The sequence below is a fragment of the Xenopus laevis genome, chromosome 2L (genome assembly GCF_017654675.1).
Source record: "Xenopus laevis strain J_2021 chromosome 2L, Xenopus_laevis_v10.1, whole genome shotgun sequence".
NCBI classification, from domain to species: domain Eukaryota; kingdom Metazoa; phylum Chordata; class Amphibia; order Anura; family Pipidae; genus Xenopus; species Xenopus laevis.
In genome coordinates, this window is record NC_054373.1 from 175,583,536 (window position 1) to 175,605,158 (window position 21,623).

Here is a 21,623-nt window from a genome sequence, read left to right on the forward strand (position 1 = left end):
CCCCTGTAGTATGTAAGTGATATTACTCATGGATCTTTGTAGACAGGCAAAAGTATATTTTCATTTTTGCCCCCTTAATTGGCCCCAATGCAGCTAAAGGGTACCCACTGGCCCGTGCATGGTTTGGACATAAAGTAGAATCCGTCCGAGACCTGACTAGATACCCAACCCGTGCAGGACTTTATTTTAGTGAGTGCTGGCAAGGTGTCATGCCCCCTGGATTGTACATCATGCTTATGCTCAAGCACGGGAGCTGTAGTTTGCTCAAAGTGCTTGTGAAAACAGGGCTGGATTTACATAGCGGGCGCCCCTAGGCCCACTGCCGTTCTTTGTCCCTGTCCCCTCCCCTTTATTCTTGCAAATTTTCATCATCAGGACTGGAGCAAAGGGAATTGGAGCACAGGACATTTAAAAAATGATTGTATCTCCTGTGCATCCCCAGTGTGTTTGAACAATTGTGGGTGTGGTTGAGCAGCATGCTGCCCCCTTAAATCCTGCCGCCCTAGGCCCAGGCTTTGGTAGCCTTTCCACAAATCCGGGCCTGTGTGAGAACCACATACATACTGCCTTTATTTGGCAGGCATTATACTGGGCTGCTGTCTTGCACTTGGCAATGCTGCACTTTGCTGATTTTTCATGGGTACTATAGGGTGCAACTGTTCTCCCCTTAGTGCTCTTGCACTTGTGCCCGGACAATAATAAATGAGCCATCAGCCCTCATGTCTATAAGCATGTGTTTGTGTTGCTGTATATATACCATTTTTCACAGCTGCAGTGCAAATGTTGAGAAAACTGCAGCCCGCAAATAACTGTCTCACAGCCTTTTACAAATGCAAAAATATTACAACTAATAGTGCAACTAATCACACACAGTTAATTGGTTCAATTAGCAGCACTGCATGGTGCATCTGTGGGCAAGAGCCTTCGTACAGCGTTCCTTATAAAAGCATAACATAACAGACTATTGTGAGACTAAAATCTACAATTAGTATAGATATGGGTATATATCGTTTATGTGAGTGTATATAGGGGTCGGTGTGAGTGTGTGGACACTGAATTTCATTTGGAGGGGTTGAACTTGATGGACTTTGGTCTACTTTCAACCCAGCTTAACTATGTACAAAATATAATATTGAATTTAAAATAAGGCTCGTACCTGATATTTTAGCTCTTGGAGTTGCCTTTCATACTTTTGCACCATTTCATGCTGAGCCTTATTCACCCCTTCCAGTTTCTTGCAGAGAATTCCGATCTGTTGTTAAAGGAGAAGGAAAGGCTAAAATTAAGTAAGCTTTATCAGAGAAGTATTTATAAATACACCAGTAAACCAGCACACATGGGCTTCTGTATCAGACTTCCTGTTTTCAGCTTAAAGGAAAACTATACCCCCCAAACAATGTGGGTCTATATAAAAAGATATTGCATAAAACAGCTCATATGTAAAACCCTGCTTCATGTAAATAAACCATTTTCATAATAATATACTTTTCTAGTATTATGTGCCATTGGGTAATCATAAATAGAAAACTGCCATTTTAAAAAATAAGGGCCGCCCCCTGGGATCGTAGGATTCACTGTACTCACAAACATACCAACAAACCATACATGTTAGGTCACATGAGCAAATTAACAGACAGAGTTGTGTCTTTTGCTTCCACACTTCTTCCTGTTACAGATAGAGTTGAAGTATTTCTGGTCAGGTGATCTCTGAGGCAGCACACAGACCATCACAAAATGGTGGCTCAAGGCAAGAGATGTAAAAGGGCAATATTTACTTAAATATATATTCCAACTATCTGGTAAGTGTTCATTTTGGTGGGTATAGTTTTCCTTTAAACCTCAAGGACTGGGCATGCTCAGTTTGCTCCTCTCTTCTTCTCCGCCCCCCCCTGCTGTAATCTGAGCCCAGAGCTATGAGTGAGCAGGGAGAGACTCAGGCAAGAAGTGACGTTACACCAAGCTAATATGGCAGCTGCTGTCCTAAACAAACAGAGAGAGCTTCTAGAGCTGTTTACTCAGGTATGGTAAAGCATTCTACAGAATAAATATAGTGGTATAGCTTGCACTACTGTGGCTAATCTATTGGCAATAAAATTCTTCGGTAGCTTTCCTTAATATTATTATTATTATTATTATTAACATGTATTTATGTTACACCAGCATATTTTGCAGCGCTGTAAAGTATCATTTCAGTTTTAGAGAGATTTAATTTAAGGTAACATTGCGACATCCAAGTAGAGATAGCGGACAGGCAGGAGGAGACCTGAGTTAGGAGTTCTGGGTTGAGATCAGGAGATGAGAGATAGATCTGAGTGTCATCAGCATAGAGGTGGTAGTGGAAACCACACGAGTTGATTAGTTTGCTGAGGGAGGAATAATAAGGGAATAATAAGGGGGCCCAGGACAGAGCCTTGAGGAACCCCAACAGAAAGAGGAAGGGGAGAAGATGCTACTCTATTGTAGGAGACACTGAAGGATCGATTAGTGAGGTAAGAAGAGAACCAGGACAGGGCCGTGTCACAAAGGCCAAGTGAATGGAGGGACTGGAGAAGAAGAGGATGGTCCACAGTGTCAAATGCATCGGAGAGATCAAGCAGTAGTCTCCTTTAAATGCCAATAACATTGTTGAGTTCAGACATCGCTCACAAAATAGCAACATTTTCTCCCTAAAACTAGGGGATCAAAATGAATGTGGTTTACTGTATTGTCAAATTGTTGTTACAGCTGGAGACATACTTGGATTTGTTACTCCACTAACCCCTGTAACATTTTCAGATGCAAAAGGGGTTGTTCACCTTTAAATTTACTTTTAATATGACACATAGAGTTATATTCTGAGACAATTTGCAATTGGTTTTCATTTTTTATTGCTTGTGGTTTTTGAGTTATTTAGCTTTTTATTCAGCAGCTCTCCAGTTTGCAGTTTCAGCCATCTGGTTGCTAGGGTCCAAATTACCCTAGCAATCATGCGTTGAACTGAATGAGAGACTAGAATATGAATAGGAGAGTGAATAGAAAGACAAGTAATTAAAAGTAGCAATAACAATAAATGTGTTGCCTTACAGAGCATTTGTTTTTTAGATGGGGTCAGTGACCCCCCCCATTTGAAAGCTGGGTAAAAAACTAAAATAAATGATAATATATAAAATAATCAAGACCAATTGAAAGTTGCTTAGAATTAGCCATTCTATAACATACTCAAGGTTTCTTTAAAGGTGAAGCACCCCTTTAATAACATATTTAGCAGAAAATGCCATAGATACACAGGAAAAACCAAGATTACCTCATGGTTCTTCTCATCTAGAAGACTTCTGGCTTCTGTCAGTTCTTGGTCCTGGGCTTCCATCTTCCGCTCTAGGACCGTCACGTGCTTCTCCCACTCCACCTTCCGGTTACTCACCATGATGTCGATCTGGTGCATCAGTTCTTCGAGTTCGGTTTCACAGAAAGAATTCCTACCAAAAGAATTCATGAGGTCAGCTGGTTCTTTTTAACTTACACCAGGGGTCCCCAACGTTTTTTTACCCGTGAGCCACATTCAAATGTAAAAAGAGATGGAGAGCAACACAAGCATAAAATAGTCCCATGGGGTGCCAAATAAGGGCTGTGATTGGCCATTTGGTTGCCCCTATGTGGACTGGAAGGCTACAAGAGGCTCTACTTGGCACTATACTTAGTTTTTATGCAATTAAAACTTGCTTCCAAGCCTGGAATTCAAAAATAAGCATCTGCTCTGAGGACACAGAGAGCAACATTCATGGGTTGGAGAGCAAAATGTTGCTCGCGAGCTACTGGTTGGGGATCACTGACTTACACCATAGTTTCCTATTAACGGAGATGTGGGGGGTCTCCAGAGGGGGTATAAAGGGATGATGGACCTAATCACTGCAGAGTGGAGCAGTGGGAAATAACATAAAAACTGACCCCCCATGGTGAGCAATGGGGATGGACTTGAGAAGCATTCAGCAATGCATATGTAGTACTACTTGCCACACTAAAGGTGGCCATAGATGCACAGATATTATCGTATGAAACAAATTTTCGTCCGATATTCGTTGCGTGTACGGTGGAAAAAGAGCCGACCGATATCGACAGAAGACTTGGATATCGGTCGGCTCGTCGATTGGGCTGGATGGACCCAAACATCGCCCATTGTTAGTGCTGAATCGTCAGATACAGGTAGAATTCTATTGTTTCTTCCCGTATATCTACCTGAATACTGTATCTGACAATTCAGCTCTACACGTGTGTATTGAAACGAACGATCTTTCTTGGAAAGATCTTTTCCAAGAAAGATCGTAATTGTTACGTCTATGGCCACCTTTAGTAGAGGGTGTCCATGAAGAGATTAGGGGGCTGGAGTATATCAGGGGACTAGTTAAAACATGTTAAGGAAACAAACCACACTCACCTACTGTGAAGCTGATTTTGGAATCCTATGAGTGGTTGGCTTTCAGTGTCTGTTTGCATTTCTCAATCTAAAAAAAAAAAAAAGTTAAAAATTAAAAAAAAAACATTCCATTGTATTTATCCTGCCATGTGTTCTGGGTTATTATACATGGAACTGCCACTGTATTTATCCTGCTGTGTGTTCTGGGGTATTATACATGGAATTGGCACTGTATTTATCCTGCTGTGTGTTCTGGAGTATTATACATGGAATTGGCACTGTATTTATCCTGCTGTGTGTTCTGGAGTATTATACATGGAACTGCCACTGTATTTATCCTGCTGTGTGTTCTGGGGTATTATACATGGAATTGGCACTGTATTTATCCTGCTGTGTGTTCTGGGGTATTATACATGGAATTGGCACTGTATTTATCCTGCTGTGTGTTCTGGAGTATTATACATGGAATTGGCACTGTATTTATCCTGCTGTGTGTTCTGGGTATTATACATGGAATTGGCACTGTATCCTGCTGTGTGTTCTGGAGTATTATACATGGAATTGGCACTGTATTTATCCTGCTGTGTGTTCTGGGGTATTATACATGGAATTGGCACTGTATTTATCCTGCTGTGTGTTCTGGGTATTATACATGGAATTGGCACTGTATTTATCCTGCTGTGTGTTCTGGGGTATTTTACATGAAATTGGCACTGTATTTATCCTGCTGTGTGTTCTGGGGTATTATACATGGAATTGGCACTGTATTTATCCTGCTGTGTGTTCTGGGTTATTATACATGGAATTGGCACTGTATTTATCCTGCTGTGTGTTCTGGGGTATTGTACATGGAATTTGCACTGTATTTATCCTGCTGTGTGTTCTGGGTTATTATAAATGGAATTGGCACTGTATTTATCCTGCTGTGTGTTCTGGGTTATTATACATGGAATTGGCACTGTATTTATCCTGCTGTGTATTCTGGGGTATTATACATGGAATTGGCACTGTATTTATCCTGCTGTGTGTTTTGGGTTATTATACATGGAATTGGCACTGTATTTATCCTGCTGTGTGTTCTGGGGTATTATACATGGAATTTGCACTGTATTTATCCTGCTGTGTGTTCTGGGTTATTATACATGGAACTGGCACTGTATTTATCCTGCTGTGTGTTCTGGGTTATTATACATGGAACTGGCACTTTATTTATCCTGCTGTGTGTTCTGGGGTATTATACATGGAATTGGCACTGTATTTATCCTGCTGTGTGTTCTGGGTATTATACATGGAATTGGCACTGTATTTATCCTGCTGTGTGTTCTGGGTATTATACATGGAATTGGCACTGTATTTATCTTGCTGTGTGTTCTGGGTATTATACATGGAATTGGCACTGTATTTATCCTGCTGTGTGTTCTGGGTATTATACATGGAATTGGCACTGTATTTATCCTGCTACGTATGTGTTCTGGGGTATTATACATGGAATTGGCACTGTATTTATCCTGCACATCACTATGTTGCTAAAAGGAAAGTGCACTGTAACTGTCAGGCCCAGATTTGTGGAAAGGCCACCAAGGTCTGGGCCTAGGGTGGCAGGATTTTAGGGGGCGGCAACCACACCCACATTGGTTCAGAAACACTGGGGATGCGCAGGAGATTTTTTTATTTTCCCGTGCGCCAATCCCCATTGCTCTGGTCCCGATGATGAAAATTTGAGTGAATAAAAGGGAGGGGACAGGGGTGACTAATGACAGCATGTCTAGGGGTGCCTGCTTTGTAAATCCGGCCCTGGTAACTGTATTGAAATCATGCAACCCTTGTGTCTTTTGGGTTCTCCAAGCATAAACTCATAGAGCTATTAGATACAGTCACCTGCAAAGGAAAGAAAAGCCGTGAGACCTCAGTTGTACCCACTAGTGCTCAGCTGGTAGCCATGGAAATATCTGAGCTGCTCTGGGACAGACAGTGGGTGCAGACTAACGGACACATCCCAGCAGCTGCCAGTCCCTGGGTTTAGTTTCTACTAAAAGCTGCTGTAAGTAACTTGGGCTCAGACTTGCACCATGCACTAACACAATCACACTAACACACTAACACGCTCACACTAACACTTACACTAACAAACTAACACGCTCACACTAACATACTCACACTAACATGCTCACACTAACACTAACACGCTCACACTAACACGCTCACACTAACACTCACACTAACAAACTAACACGCTCACACTAACACTTACACTAACAAACTAACACGCTCACACTAACATGCTCACACTAACACGCTCACACTAACACGCTCACACTAACACGCTCACACTAACAAACTAACACGCTCACACTAACACTTACACTAACAAACTAACACGCTCACACTAACATGCTCACACTAACATGCTCACACTAACACGCTCACACTAACACTTACACTAACACGCTCACACTAACATGCTCACACTAACACTAACACGCTCACACTAACACGCTCACACTAACACTCACACTAACAAACTAACACGCTCACACTAACATGCTCACACTAACACTAACATGCTCACACTAACACGCTCACTAACAAACTAACACGCTCACACTAACATGCTCACACTAACATGCTCACACTAACACGTTCACACTAACATGCTCACACTAACATGCTCACAATAACACTAACATGCTCACACTAACACTCACACTAACACACTAACACGCTCACACTAACATGCTCACACTAACACACTCACACTAACATGCTCACACTAACACTCACACTAACATGCTCACACTAACAAACTAACATGCTCACACTAACACTTACATGCTCACACTAACACTAACACTCACATTAACACACTAAAGGTGGCCATAGACTCAAAGATCCGCTCGTTTGGATCTTTCCCCGATATGCCACTAAACTGCATGGCTAAATCGGGGTAATTCGAACGTTCGGCCGTATGGCCGAATGATCGAATTACGATGCGCCAAGCGGCTCCGACGGGTCGGTCGGGTAAAAATCCAACCTTCCCCATCGATATCGTGGCCAGATATCAATCGGGAAGACCCGTTGGAAGCCCCCATACACGGGCAGATAAGCTGTCAAAGTGGTCCAAACGACCGATATCAGCAGCTTTATCTGCCTGTGTATGGCCACCATTACACACTCATATGCTCACACTAACACTTGCACTATTACTATTATTAATATTATTATTAACATGTATTTATTTAGCGCAAACATAATGCGTAGCACTGTACACTCACACTCACTAAAGGTGGCCATAGATGCAAAGATCTGCTCATTTGGCAACATTGCCAAACGAGCGGATCTTTCCTCGATATGCCATTAACGAGCATGGCTATATCGGGTGTAATCTGATTGTTCGGCCGTATGGCAGAAGGATCCGATTACGATGGGCCGTGGGCTCCGGCGGGATCGGTCGGGTCAAAATCAAACCTGACGATCGACCAAACGACCGATCTCCGCCGGACGAAAGATGTCGGCACACGCCACACACGATCCGAAAATCGTACGAATCCTTGATTAGTACGATAGGATCTGTGTGTCTATGGGCACCTTTACACTCACACTAACACTTTGCGCTTCTCCCCTTTGCACACACACACGTGAATCCTGCACAAAACTTGCACAACTTGCGCTTCATACAACACGAGCTTGCGCTGCGCCCATTTAACACATAAGTAGCTGATGACTCCGTTCTTTCAAAACTCTCTCTGGTCACAATCGCTGCTGAACTACAACTCTCATGAGACTCCGAACACACAATTGTTTCAGTTACACATTAAAGATCCCTACGTTCATACCTTGTGTCTCCGGCTCCCAGATAAAACGCTGCTGTCCGATGTCAGTAGAAACAACACACGGTACCGCAGGTATCTACTGATAGAGCCTCTTCATTCGCACATCCCCGGCCCCGCCCAATCTGCCTTTAGACCCGCCCACTCTTCTTTTCTTGATGGGAGCTCCTATTGCCAGTAGTTGGCATAACCACGCCCCGCTCTAGCGTTAACCACACCCTCTCTGTCATCTACAGTTGGAAAACTTTTCTCCCCAGAGCGAATAGTTACAGGGCGGCAGCAGTTGCCTTAGCAACCGAATGAGAAGCGGGAAGTGTAGCGGCTATAGCGAGCAGGAGGGGCGGGCTGCTGGGAACATTACTTGCTTGGAACGTAGTCACGGGCTGGGGCTGCTCACTCTGAGGGGAGTTATCAGTGTGGGGCAGTGTTACTAGTCCAATGGCTGCAGTCTGGTTGCTAGGGTACAAATGACCTTAGCAACCATGAATTAATTTGAATGAGAGACTGTCATAGGAATAGTAAAGAACCCTAAATAGAAAGATGAGTAACTAAAAGTAGCAATAACAATAAATAAACAATATATAATAGCTTTACAGACCATTTGTTAGATGGGGTCGGTGACCCCCAGTGGCATAACTAGATATTACTGGGCCCCAAAACAATTTTTTTTCAGGCCCCCAACATCTTTAACAGTTTACTTGTTTTACCAATATTTTTCGAAACTGTAATTGAATTAAGGTCTCATGGGGCCCCTATACCTAATCAGACCCTACACAAATGATCTTCCAGTCGCAGCAGAAACAAGTGTGCACACGCAATCTCTGTGGGGCCCGGGGCCCCTAGTCCGACCCTGCTTACAACTGCTCATTCTATAACATACTAAAAGTTAACTTAAAGAGGAGCCGCTCCTTTAAGAGGCATATTTATTATGTTGTGGAAAATCCGCCAGAAAAACGGTGTAAAAAGCCGTGTAAGATAAATAGTTAATTTATTAAGGTGTGTAATTTTATGACAGATTTGCAGCCGATATTTTACTCTGCGGAAGTCAAAAAATGTTACTCTGTCTTTTTAAACGGTGAAGCCTGGCGATGTGTGGTGTTATCTGTTTTTTTTTCTTACACAGCATAATAAATATGCTCCTTAAAGGAGAATTCAACCCTTAACTAAAAAAACCCAACCCCCGTACCCTACATAGACCCCCCTCCCTCCTCCCCCCCCTAGCTGCCCCCCAGGGAAATGCCCCTAACTTTTTACTTACCCCTCTGTGCAGATTCAGGGATCGCAGTTCAGGGCAGCCATCTTCCCTGTCTTCTTCTGGCACTTCGGCAATTTCCGTCAATTTCCGTCAATTTCCGTCAATTTGGGCGCATGCGCAGTTGTCACGAATCGGGAAATTGCTCCAACTGCTACTAACAATATCAATGATTTGAGAAAGATTAAAGGAGAATTCAACCCTTAACTAAAAAAACACTACCCCCCCCTACCCTACATAGACCCCCTCCCGCCTCCCCCCCTAGCTGCCCCCCAGGGAAATGCCCCTAACTTTTTACTTACCCCTCGGTGCAGATTCAGGGATCGCAGTTCAGGGCAGCCATCTTCCCTGTCTTCTTCTGGCACTTCGGCAATTTCCGTCAATTTCCGTCAATTTCCGTCAATTTGGGCGCATGCGCAGTTGTCACGAATCGGGAAATTGCTCCAACTGCACATGCGCTGCTTCGCCGGTCTCAGCCTCAGATTACAGAAGACCCGGAAGCAGTGTCGGACTGGGCCGACGGGACACCGGAAAAAACCCAGTGGGCCCCGGGCTCTTGTGGGCCCAGCCGGCCCAGATCCGCTACTTAGTTGGGCGGCGTGACCCCACTTTTTCGGGGTTACGGAAGAATAGGAGATCTGCGCATGTGCACAAAGGTAGCGCTGCACGCGTGCGCACAAGCGCCGTGCACATGCGCACTAGCCCAATAAAGCACGACAGAGCGGCAGCGGGGGCCGGAGTGGGGCCCTGGGGCAGTAGCCCCGGTGGGCCCCAAGCCCCCCAGTCCGACCCTGCCCGGAAGATGGCTGCCGTGAACTGCAATCCCTGAATCTGCACCGAGGGGTAAGTAAAAAGTTAGGGGCATTTCCCCGGGTAGCTAGGCTGGGGGGGAGGAGGGAGGGGGGTCTATGTAGGGTAGGGGGGGGTAGTGTTTTTTTAGTTAAGGGTTGAATTCTCCTTTAATCTTTCTCAAATCATTGATATTGTTAGTATAGAACTCGGGTATGTCCAATCCCCAGGCGCCATTTTTGGGGGAACATCGCTGGCCTGGACTGAGAATCAAAATAAGCCCGGGCATTTTAGGCACACACAGAGGCCCAAACAGACCCCAGCAGCCCCCTACATAGTAACTGTCTATATCAACTTACAGCAGCCCCTCTGCCATTTGCCAGAACCCACAGATTGTCAGTCCAGGCCTGGCACAGTGTAACTAAATGCTGGCACTGTGAGGCTATATCCTTGCTTGTCTATGGGGTGCCGTTTGTCCCAAATACATTCTGTATACAAAACTATCCCTAATACACACAATGAATGTCTCTCATGTTATATAAGAATGTGTGACCATACACAGAGAAAAAAAATATACAAAAGACTTATTTCTATTAAAGAATGAAAACAAAATCTGGTTAGTGCACAAAAGGATGTCATTATATCACAATCACCATTCTGTACAGTTTAACAAGCAATCTGTCTCACAAATGTATAACCTCCATGTAACGGACACACTTATGTGCAAAGTTACTTACAGAATGAATTATGTAAAAACAAAGTTGGACATAATATATAATAGTGTAACTAACTAGTGCTTGTCAAGCTAGATTTGAATGACAAAATAGATATCTGTGACAGAAAGCAAGATTTTATAGCACAGGATTCATTCTTTCCACAAAATGACAGTTTTGTTCACAAAACAGATAAAATAACCATTCTGTGAAGCAACACTGTCAGTCACATTCCTGAACCAATAAGAACAAAGCTTATTGCCATATACAAACAAGATGAGAAGTGGCCAGCTCTGCTCCACATGGCTAAGGCAAAGTATCTGGCCTGCTATAGAGGGCGCCCTCTAATGTCCCCTGTGCTGCATAGTAATAAACATGAACAAACCTTTCCTAAAAGAGCTGCTGTTAAACACTACAGGTTCATAAATGGAAGTTTTTACAAACGGCTGAGAAATATAATGCTGCACTTATAATGATTGTAGAAAATAAAAGTATGCAAAACATAAATATGATCATTTTAGGTGATATGGCTATTCTTATTGTAGTAACCTGCTTGTGTGGCCATTTTGTTTAAGGGCATTCCTGCTGTTTTGCCATTATCTTATGACTCACTCCTGTTCCTCTTCCTGTCTAAACTGAGAGCAATAATGGGACAGGCCACACCCACCTGCCATCTTCTATTAAATGTACCAGAAGTTACTGTGCTTGTCTGGCTGCTTTGCCTGACTCTCAGAGTCAGTTATAAGTTTTGTATATGATAGTTAGACTCCAATGTCTCCTCCTAGCTGTAATCTTGCACCAATTAGCTTGTAGTAGTCTCTTAATAATGTGCTTACCTATAGTTTAACTACTACATAATAGCTTTAGCCAGAGACTTGGGACTGATCATGTGCACACATACCTCCCAACTGTCCCTTTTTCAGAGGGACAGTCCCTCTTTTGACAGCTCAACCTGAGGTCCCTCATTTGTACTGGAAAATCCCTCTTTTCTCTGCACTGAACAGCCAGAAAAAGAAACAGAATTTCTAACTTACAAGAAGTCATCTGTAGTGTTGGTATTTCAATGTGGTAAACAAATTACTCACGACGTAAGGGAAGTGGCCCAGGTGCACTGCCCTGAGCCCTCAGCATAGGGGGCGGACAAACCGAAATGTAAAAAGGAGCAGGCACTCAATGTATGCAGACTTCCAGCAGGCACCAATTCAAATTGTAAAGATCTTTATTGTGTCCAAAATTTCTAACTTAATTGGCTTTTGGCAGAGAGGCCAGTACATCTAACAGGTGCAACTAAGATACTTTGTAACAATTTTGAGATAAAAAAATAAGTAATTTTAACAGTTTAGATAAGGAGAAATATTTTCAAACTTTTATAACCTGCCAAACTTTGTAAAATGAACATGGTAATTATGGGGTGTGGCCACAAAAATGGGTGTGGTCAAAAAAAAATTGCCGCGCTACATGACAAAAATTTTTTTGTTCCTCTTTTTACTTATTACCAAAATGTTGGGAGGTATGACCACGCATTCTGTATAGTATGATGTGTAGGTTATATGAGCAGCCACTCCTGAGTACTGTGTGTAAACAAAAGGGGGTCATTTAGGCAGGGGCAATTTTAGGGGATCATAATCTATTTATATAGAAGCAAAAGACTCTAATGATGCCGTCCCCTTACCTGCCCAGTGCTTAACCCTTTCACATCAGAGTGGGTCAAGGGGGGCACAACACTAGAGCAGAGAGCACAACTGCGCCCATGTCACATGCATGTCCAGGGCCGCCAGCAGGGGGGGACAAGTGTTCCAGGCCTGAAGGGGGGCCCATAAGTGCTGCATTTTTCAAAGAGCCGGGTCCCCTTTCAGAGCGCCCAAGCCGTGCGGCCATTGCACATATTACCGAATCCGGAAGTGCCGAAAAGACGAAGCTGAAGTCCCGAAGCGGTGAAAAGACCCGAATTCACGAAAGGAGGTGAAGTTGAAGTCCTGAAGCCTTTTGTTTACACACCAATACTCAGGAGTGGATGTTCATATAACCTACACATCATACTATACACAATGTGCGATGCACATGATCAGTCCCAAGTCTCTGGCTAAATCTATTATGTAGTAGTTGAACTATAGCTAAGCACATTATTAAGAGACTACTACAAGCTAATTGGTGCAAGATTACAGCTAGGAGGAGACATTGGAGTCTAACTATCATATACAAAACTTATAACTGACTCTGAGAAGCAGGCAAAGCAGCCAGACAAGCACAGTAACTTCTGGTACATTTAATAGAAGATGGCAGGTGGGTGTGGCCTGTCCCATTATTGCTCTCAGCTTAGACAGGAAGAGGAACAGGAGTGAGTCATAAGATAATGGCAAAACAGCAGGAATGCCCTTAACCAAAATGGCCACACAAACAGGTTACTACAATAAGAATAGCCATATCACTTAAAATGATCATATTTATGTTTTGCATACTTTTCTTTCTCTACAATCATTATAAGTGCAGCATTATATTTCTCAGCCATTTGTAAAAACTTCCATTTATGAACCTGTAGTGTTTAACAGCAGCTCTTTTAGGAAAGGTTTGTTCATGTTTATTACTATGCAGCACAGGGGACATTAGAGGGCACCCTCTATAGCAGGTCAGATACTTTGCCTTAGCCATGTGGAGCAGAGCTGGCCACTTCTCATCTTGTTTGTATATGGCAATAAGCTTTGTTCTTATTGGTTCAGGAATGTGACTGACAGTGTTGCTTCACAGAATGGTTATTTTATCTGTTTTGTGAAACAAAACTGTCATTTTGTGGAAAGAATGAATCCTGTACTATAAAATCTTGCTTTCTGTCACAGATATCTATTTTGTCAGTCAAATCTAGCTTGACAAGCACTAGTTAGTTACACTATTATATATTATGTCCAACTTTGTTTTTACATAATTCATTCTGTAAGTAACTTTGCACATAAGTGTGTCCGTTACATGGAGGTTATACATTTGTGAGACAGATTGCTTGTTAAACTGTACAGAATGGAGTTTGTGATATAATGACATCCTTTTGTGCACTAACCAGATTTTGTTTTCATACTTTAATAGAAATAAGTCTTTTGTATATTATATTTATCTGTGTATGGTCACAAATACTTATATACCACGAGAGACATTCATTCTGTGTATTAGGGATAGTTTTGTATACAGAATGTATTTGGGACAAACGGCACCCCATACTTGTCCAGGAGCCAGACCCAGGCACTTTCTGTGGAAATACCTCTGTAACATGCCATAGACTATCACTAATTATTGGGCCTCTTTGCACCTATTTTGAATTGCAGTCCGGACTTTGCAAGGGTTGCCATCTGCTTGGTAAAAAGTAATTTTGATGCCAATATTATTAATAGAGAAAAACAATAAAAATATAGGAAGGTTGACATTTTTACCAGAGAAAGTGGCAAACCCAGAGCCCAGACATGGCTGGGTAAAAAAGAAAAGAAGCAAAATATAAAGATCTACACATTTACTAGGATTCCTACAATACCCACTGTATTGGCACCATTAGCAGCATCATTTTCTGTCGGGACTAAAATGCCTGGCCAGTACTAATGAGCGGGTCACGAAAAACTTAACCCGCACCCGACCGTTACCCACAAAATGTTGCCATTGTAGGACCTGCACCCACTCCCTCAGCACTCTTGTGTGCACCTCTGGTTCCAAGACAACGAATCTTTAGGAACAGAGGAGTGTACTACTACTTCCCCAGTTTGACCTGCACTCAACCCTAACCCGTAATGGTTATCCAAATATCAACCCAAACCCGCCCAACTGGTGGTCAACCCACGGGTCACACCAGTTTCAGGCCAACCCTCACATCTCTACCGGTCATAGTCTGAATTCCTCATACTTTGGGGAGCATTTACTGGTTGACAGCCAGTTATTGAAGTTAAACATCCAAATATAGAACTAGTTCTAGGGGCACCCATAGTATTGTTATGTCTTTCCCCTTTTATCGTGCCACTGTGCAGTTTTTTCACAGTCAGTTTTCATCATGTTGCTCCTTTTACAATGTGAGCTCTAATGAACAGGCTCACTATACCTCCTGTAAGCTAATCGATAATAGGCATTCTGCTACACTATGTACAATTTAGCTGGAACATCCCACTCCCTTTGATTACAGCCTGTACATAATGATACATTAAATTAATGGAGAAGGAAAGCTGGCTAAGCAGTTTATTACCAATAGATTAGCCACAATAGTGCAAGCTATAACACTATTTATTCTTTAGAATGCTTTACCATACTGGAGTAAACAGATCTAGAAGCTCTCTCGGTTTGTTTAGGATAGCAGCTGCCATATTTTCTTGGTGTGACAACACTACTCTTCCCTGCTCACTCATAGCTCTGGGCTCAGATTACAGCAGGGAGGGGAGGAGGGAGGGGAGGAGGGAGGGGCAGAGGAGCAAACTGAGCATGCTCAAGCCCTGTCCTTTAGGTTTAAGCTGAAAACAGGAAGTCTGGTACAGAAGCCCATGAGTACACAATAGAAGGAAAGAAATGTGCTGTTTCTTTTGACAGAGGACTCAGAGCAGCATTATTTTGAGGGTTTACTCAAGTATTTATATAGACCTTTCTGATAAAGCGTTCTTAATTTTAGCCTTTCCTTCTCCTTTAAGCAAGAACTGACTTTTTGAATGATTTTGATACATGAGGCTTGTTGGGGGGTCTAGTTTTTAGCATAACATCTACTTTATGTTTCATGTGCTGCTCCTCTGATACTGTCGTTTTTTAAGCTGAGTAAAAACAAACTAGGGATGCACCAAATCCACTATTATAGGATTCAGACGAATCCTGAATCCTTTGTGAAAGATTCGGCCCGAATACAGAACGGAATCCAAACCCTAATTTGCATATGTACATTTTTGACTTCCTCGTTTGTGTGACAAAAAGCCACATGATTTTATGGTTTCAGATTTGTTTCGGCCTAGGCACTTGGATTCGACCGAATCCAAATTCTGCTGAAAAAGGCTGAACCTTGGTCGAATCTTGGATTCAGTGCACCCCTGAAAAACATAACCTCTATTGATGCTAAATTAAAAATACCAATTAAAACAGTCAAATTGTAATTTTAATTTTATTAATGACCCTTAACTATCAGTTTTAAGATGTGCCAAGGGACTATGGTTGGTAGGCACACCTTTAAATTTTAGCACAGGACTGGGGGAAATGGTTGGGAGTGGGTATAGAAATAATAGCAATAGGCACCTACTCATGTTGTAGTACTGTTTGAACCCGTATAGTATTATTTTTCATAGGATAATGTTCTAAAATAAATGCCAATAATAGGGCCCCAACGAGGGCCGAAACGTTGGATACACGAGTGATGTAACAATAAATTATTCAATTGAAAATGCTCGGAGTGCTGGTCCATTTTGAAAAACACATGTGACATTTGACCAAGCAAAGCACCCACGAGTGGATTGAGGAGTAAGAGTGCGAGTACCTTCAGAAATACTATATATAAATACTCCCCGGCCTTAAAAAGCATCTACCATAAGCACCAAAAATATGTGTTTAGATTTGTCAATAAGGAGAAGTCTTTGAGTTAACTTTCAGTATGTTATAGAATGGCTAATGCTAAGCAACTTTTCAATTGGTCTTCATTATTTATTTTTTATAGTTTTTGAATTATTTACTGCCTACTTCTGACTCTTTCCAGCTTTCAAATGGGGGTCACTGACCCCATCTAAAGGCAAATGCAAGTAAGGCTGCACATAAGGGAAGTTACTTACTAAAATATGGCAGATTTTCCGATTCAGACTTTTTGCAGCATCTCGAAAACGTTAGTTTTTTTTTTCCACTAAAATTTCGAGTCTAGTGAAAAAAAAAATCAAATCTTTTCGAGCTTTCAAAACTTACCATTAATAAATAACCCCCTTATTATTAATGCTACTGGGGGGGCGTGGCTAGCAGCGCACGTGCCTCCATAGCGCTCTCTCGGCCGAGAGTAATATCAGGCCCCATCTAAGCGCAAAAAGCGCTTGTCATCACCGGCTTTCACCCTAACGGCTCAGTGGTGATCCGGGATCCCAGACAAAGCCGAACATCGGCTTCCTGCCATAAGTGCCTAGCGCACGCTAGTCGGGGCCTACCCCAGTAACGGAAGCCGGGGACTCGCGTGGAGACGCGCCCTGGAGCGCAGGCCAACCGCTGTTGCAGCGTGGAAGTACGCTACTTCTGCACAGCCTCGTCAGCACTGCCGAACCCTTATGAGACACGATAAGGGGTAAGTGGATGCCCCCTGATTACCTCACTCACCAACTGCGTCACCAGCATACCCCCTACAACAGCAGGCCCAATATAAAGGGACTGGAGTGAACTAAAGGCCTAAGAGACACTGATTACCAAAAGGCCAGAAACGCAGTAGGGATAACTAAGGGTATGTGAGGTACACCACCTACTATACACTTGACTTATACCCCTGCTGTCCCTAACACAAGTGCATCACTACTTGCCAGTATAAACTAACGATTGGCCAGAGGAGGATTACAGACAACTTATACAGTACAGCCCACTGCACTGTCACTCTGCATAAAAACTACAACACTACTGAAAAGTGGGAGACAGTCATAACCTACCAGTGACTAAATCACCACCTATCTCTGTATACATAATGGCATACATTTCCTGGCTTTCCCTTTGCCCTGCTCGTGACAATGACATTTAAATAAGGAAACAGAACCCAGGGAACCTGATGTCTTGCCGCACTCAAAGCCACCTTATGCAATAACGAGACTATCCGAGAATATCTGTGACTACCTGGCGTACAATTCCTCTAATCGGTCGGCGGCAAAATTTGATTGTCTGTGCTTATACATGTACAAATACCTCACCAAGTTGGATACCATGTCCAGGATAAAGTCACAACGAGACAAACAAGATACAAGGAAGGAGATACCAACATCTCCCTCCCTAACGCCAGAACACACCTCGTCCAGCCGAAGCAACCCGGAAATGGGCACTTCAATGGACTCACACAGTACCCTGGCACAGGAAACAGCAAAAGCAGTGGCAGAACTGCTAACCCCTACTTTTGAGTAAAAATTCAACTCAATACATGCCTCGATAAAGGAAATGCTCACCGAAATCAAACAGCATACGGAAAGACTTGATGAGGTGGAAAGCCACACTGCAACCTGCGAATCACAGCTAGAAACCCTACAAAACCAGGTAGATCACCTGCAGAAAACCAACATAATACTTCTAGACCGCATGGAAGATTTGGAAAACAGGAACAGAAGAAGCAATCTGCGCTTGATAGGCCTGCCAGAAACAATAGATGGCCAAGAACTATGGGACTTTGTCACACTCACTCTGCCGGGGCTGATATACCCAATGGACAGCTCTCCACAACTTAACATAGACAGAGCCCACAGGATAGGCCCACCACAACCAAATCAAGCCAAAAGACCTAGGCCAGTAATCTTCAAAGTGACCAACTACACTGACAAAGTTAAACTTATGCTGGCCTACAGGAAAATGGACACACTGGAATTCGACGGCAACAAGCTCCTATTATTCCAGGACTTCTCAGCATCAGTCACGCAGAAAAGGAGACAATTCACACCCATATGCAAAATGTTATATGACCAGGGTGTCAGATTTGCACTCTTTTATCCAGCACGGCTTAAGATACAATAGCGAAGGACTGCACATTGGTTCACAGAACCAGGACCGGCTCAACAGCCGAGTGAGACACCCAGCTCCCCAAGCTGAATGGTATAATTTCACATTTATGAGCGGTTCGCTCTAGCAATTGCCTACATGCTACAAGCTAGACCCTGCCTACATCTGGACCTGGATGAATAGTCCCGCCTGAGAACTGTTACTCAAACAAACACCACGTCACATACTTCCAATGAAAATAGAGACAATTCTGAAACCATGGGACTGATGACCCCGCTGCGGTGACCAAACTCTAACTTTCAGGGTTACAACATTACAGTTTTTTGTTTTTTTTTCTCTTTTAATTGCAATTCTAAGTTTGCTTGTTGACTGAAGTTACCTTAGTAGCGCACTTGCGCCTTCCATGGTATATTGTAGTTAACAAACCAGGGGCAGAAGGGAGGACGGGAAGGAGGGGGAAAAAAAATAAAAAAAAATAAAGGGAAATGTTTATGCATGGAATCCACACATAGCGGCCATGAAGGTCAAATAATATGTTGGTAGACTGCTTTAGTTAGTAACTGTGTTACATATTTAGTAAATATCCTACCTTTCTTCCGAAAACTCACATCTGTTCTCCTATTTCCCCTACTACATTCCTCTTCCCTGACCCTTTCCCACCTAGTCCTCTCCCCAGTGTCTACGAAACGGAGGAGGAGGCGAGCTACAAGTCGAACATAAACTCGTTGAACTGCGACAACAAAAACAACAGCGTAGTAAGTCCAATTCACAAGCTCATATGGCACATACACCCCAAATAACTAACAAGTCCACCCACATAGGAGTCACGTCCTGGAATATAGGGGGCGTCAATAATCCAATTAAGAGATATAAGATACTTCACCATCTCAAGCTGCTACACACACACATTACAAAAACTTTGTAAAGATTGGGTAGGAACCTGTTACGCAGCGCCTTTTACGTCACATAGCCGGGGTGTAGCTATCTTAATACACAAAAACCTCAACTGGACACTAACAAAATTGAAGATCCAGAGGGTAGATTCCTAATTATTAAAGGACAAATTGACAGGGAAACATATGTTTTATGTAACGTATATGCTCCAAATTCCCCCACACATAGCTTCTTTAACCATATTCTTCAACAAACAATAGACATCCCTACCAAACAACTCATAGTGGCGGGTGATTTCAACACAGTTATGGATTATCATCTAGATAGGAATAAACCAGCACACAATCCCCTTGCGCAAAGAGCTAATCCTCTCTGCTCCTTTGTGAAGAAAGTACAATTACTGGATGTTTGGCGAATAACACACCCCTTGGACCGAGACTATAGCCACTACCCACATGTCCATGATCTATACACTAGAATTGATTATATCTTCTTGAATCAAAACTCGCTCCAACACGCAAGCCATATAAACCTACATGATATAATCATTTCGGATCATGCCCCTTGCACTCTCATGCTTGCAGCAACAACTCCAATGCGCATACCCTATGGATGGCGAATGCCGAGCTTCCTCATTAACTCCCAAAAATTCAAAGACAGTCTCTTGGAGGCCTGGGCGCAATACAAAGAAGATAATAAGGCACACATTGAGACTCCTATATTATTTTGGCAGGCAGCTAAGGCAACGCTACGTGGGCACATCATTTCTTACATAGCCAAACGAAAACGGGAACTCATACAACACCTAGCAGTGCTACAGCGGGAGGCGACCAAAGCTTATAGGAGGTATCACAAGACACCAAATCCCCTTAACAAATCTAAATTACAGACAGCAAAGGAGACTTACGATCTAGCACTCCAGGAAGCTATACAATACAGACTCAACATCACAGCAGCTAAATATTATATTGAAGGCAATTAACAGGGCAGACTTCTCGCAACTCTTACTAAAGCCAAACGAAATCCCCATATGGGAGGGATGATAATACAAGGCCCTAATGGCTTAACTACTGATCAGACACTGATAAACGCAACATTTACACAATACTACCAAACACTATACTCAACGGAAGAAGATCACCCGAACCTGGGATTAGCGTTCCTACAGCGGGCTAACCTCCCTAAACTTGACAGCATTGATCAGCAAAACTTAGATGCAGACATCACCCCAGAGGAAATAGAACAGGTCATTAAACTACAGACAAATGGCAAAACCCCGGGTCCGGACGGCCTGCCTTCCGAATTTTACAAAATCCTCAGGACTGAAATAACACCCCACTTAACACAGGCACTTAAAGCCATGCTCAATACGTCAGACATGCCCCAAGATTTTACACTGGCTCGCATAATACTATTACCAAAACCCGGGAGAGACCTTACTAATGTAGCCTCATACAGACCTATCTCTCTGTTAAATACGGATTACAAAGTTCTGAGCAAGTTATTTGCAGACAGGCTCAAACAGCTTCTACCCAAACTTATCTCCCCAGAGCAAACTGGTTTTGTTCAGGGCAGATATTCCACACAGAACATCAGGAACTTTATAGCTGCAGTACTCAAATATAGGGATTTTCCAAACCACACGGCGGCGGCAATTAGTCTCGATGCGGAAAAGGCTTTCGACCGAGTTACATGGCCACACCTACTTAGAACACTGGCACACCAAAACTTTGGTCCTGGCTTTATCAATTTTATTAAAACAATCTATAAGGCCCCGCAAGCTATCATCTCCACACAAGGATCAAATTCTAACCCATTTACTATATACAAAGGTACTAAGCAAGGCTGCCCTTTGTCGCCACTGCTGTTCAACCTGGCACTAGACCCGCTGTTACGCAACTTAAACCAGATACCATATTTTGATGGGATAAAAATAGGCACAGCAGAAATGAAACTGTCTGCATATGCAGACGATATCATGCTCTTTGTAGCCAACCCAACTACTGCAATCCCACATATAATAGATTTGATACGAGATTTCGGGACCATATCAGGATTCAGAGCTAACTTAGACAAATCCGAACTATTGTGGCTGGGAGCCC

The 21,623-nt window shown here is 42.9% G+C and overlaps 1 protein-coding gene across 1 annotated transcript in view; it reads right to left on the reverse strand.

Moving 5' to 3' along the window:
* Positions 1-8,378, reverse strand: part of deup1.L (deuterosome assembly protein 1 L homeolog) — a 54,094-nt gene extending 45,716 nt beyond the window's left edge. The window contains exons 1-4 of the mRNA XM_018247783.2: positions 8,224-8,378; positions 4,412-4,478; positions 3,284-3,455; positions 1,157-1,252 (exon numbers count right to left, since the gene is read on the reverse strand). Of these exons, the coding sequence (XP_018103272.1) occupies positions 1,157-1,252; positions 3,284-3,455; positions 4,412-4,470 (327 nt within the window). The 5' untranslated portion in view covers positions 4,471-4,478; positions 8,224-8,378. The remainder of the gene's footprint in view (positions 1-1,156; positions 1,253-3,283; positions 3,456-4,411; positions 4,479-8,223) is intronic.
* Between the last annotated feature and the right edge of the window lie 13,245 nt (positions 8,379-21,623).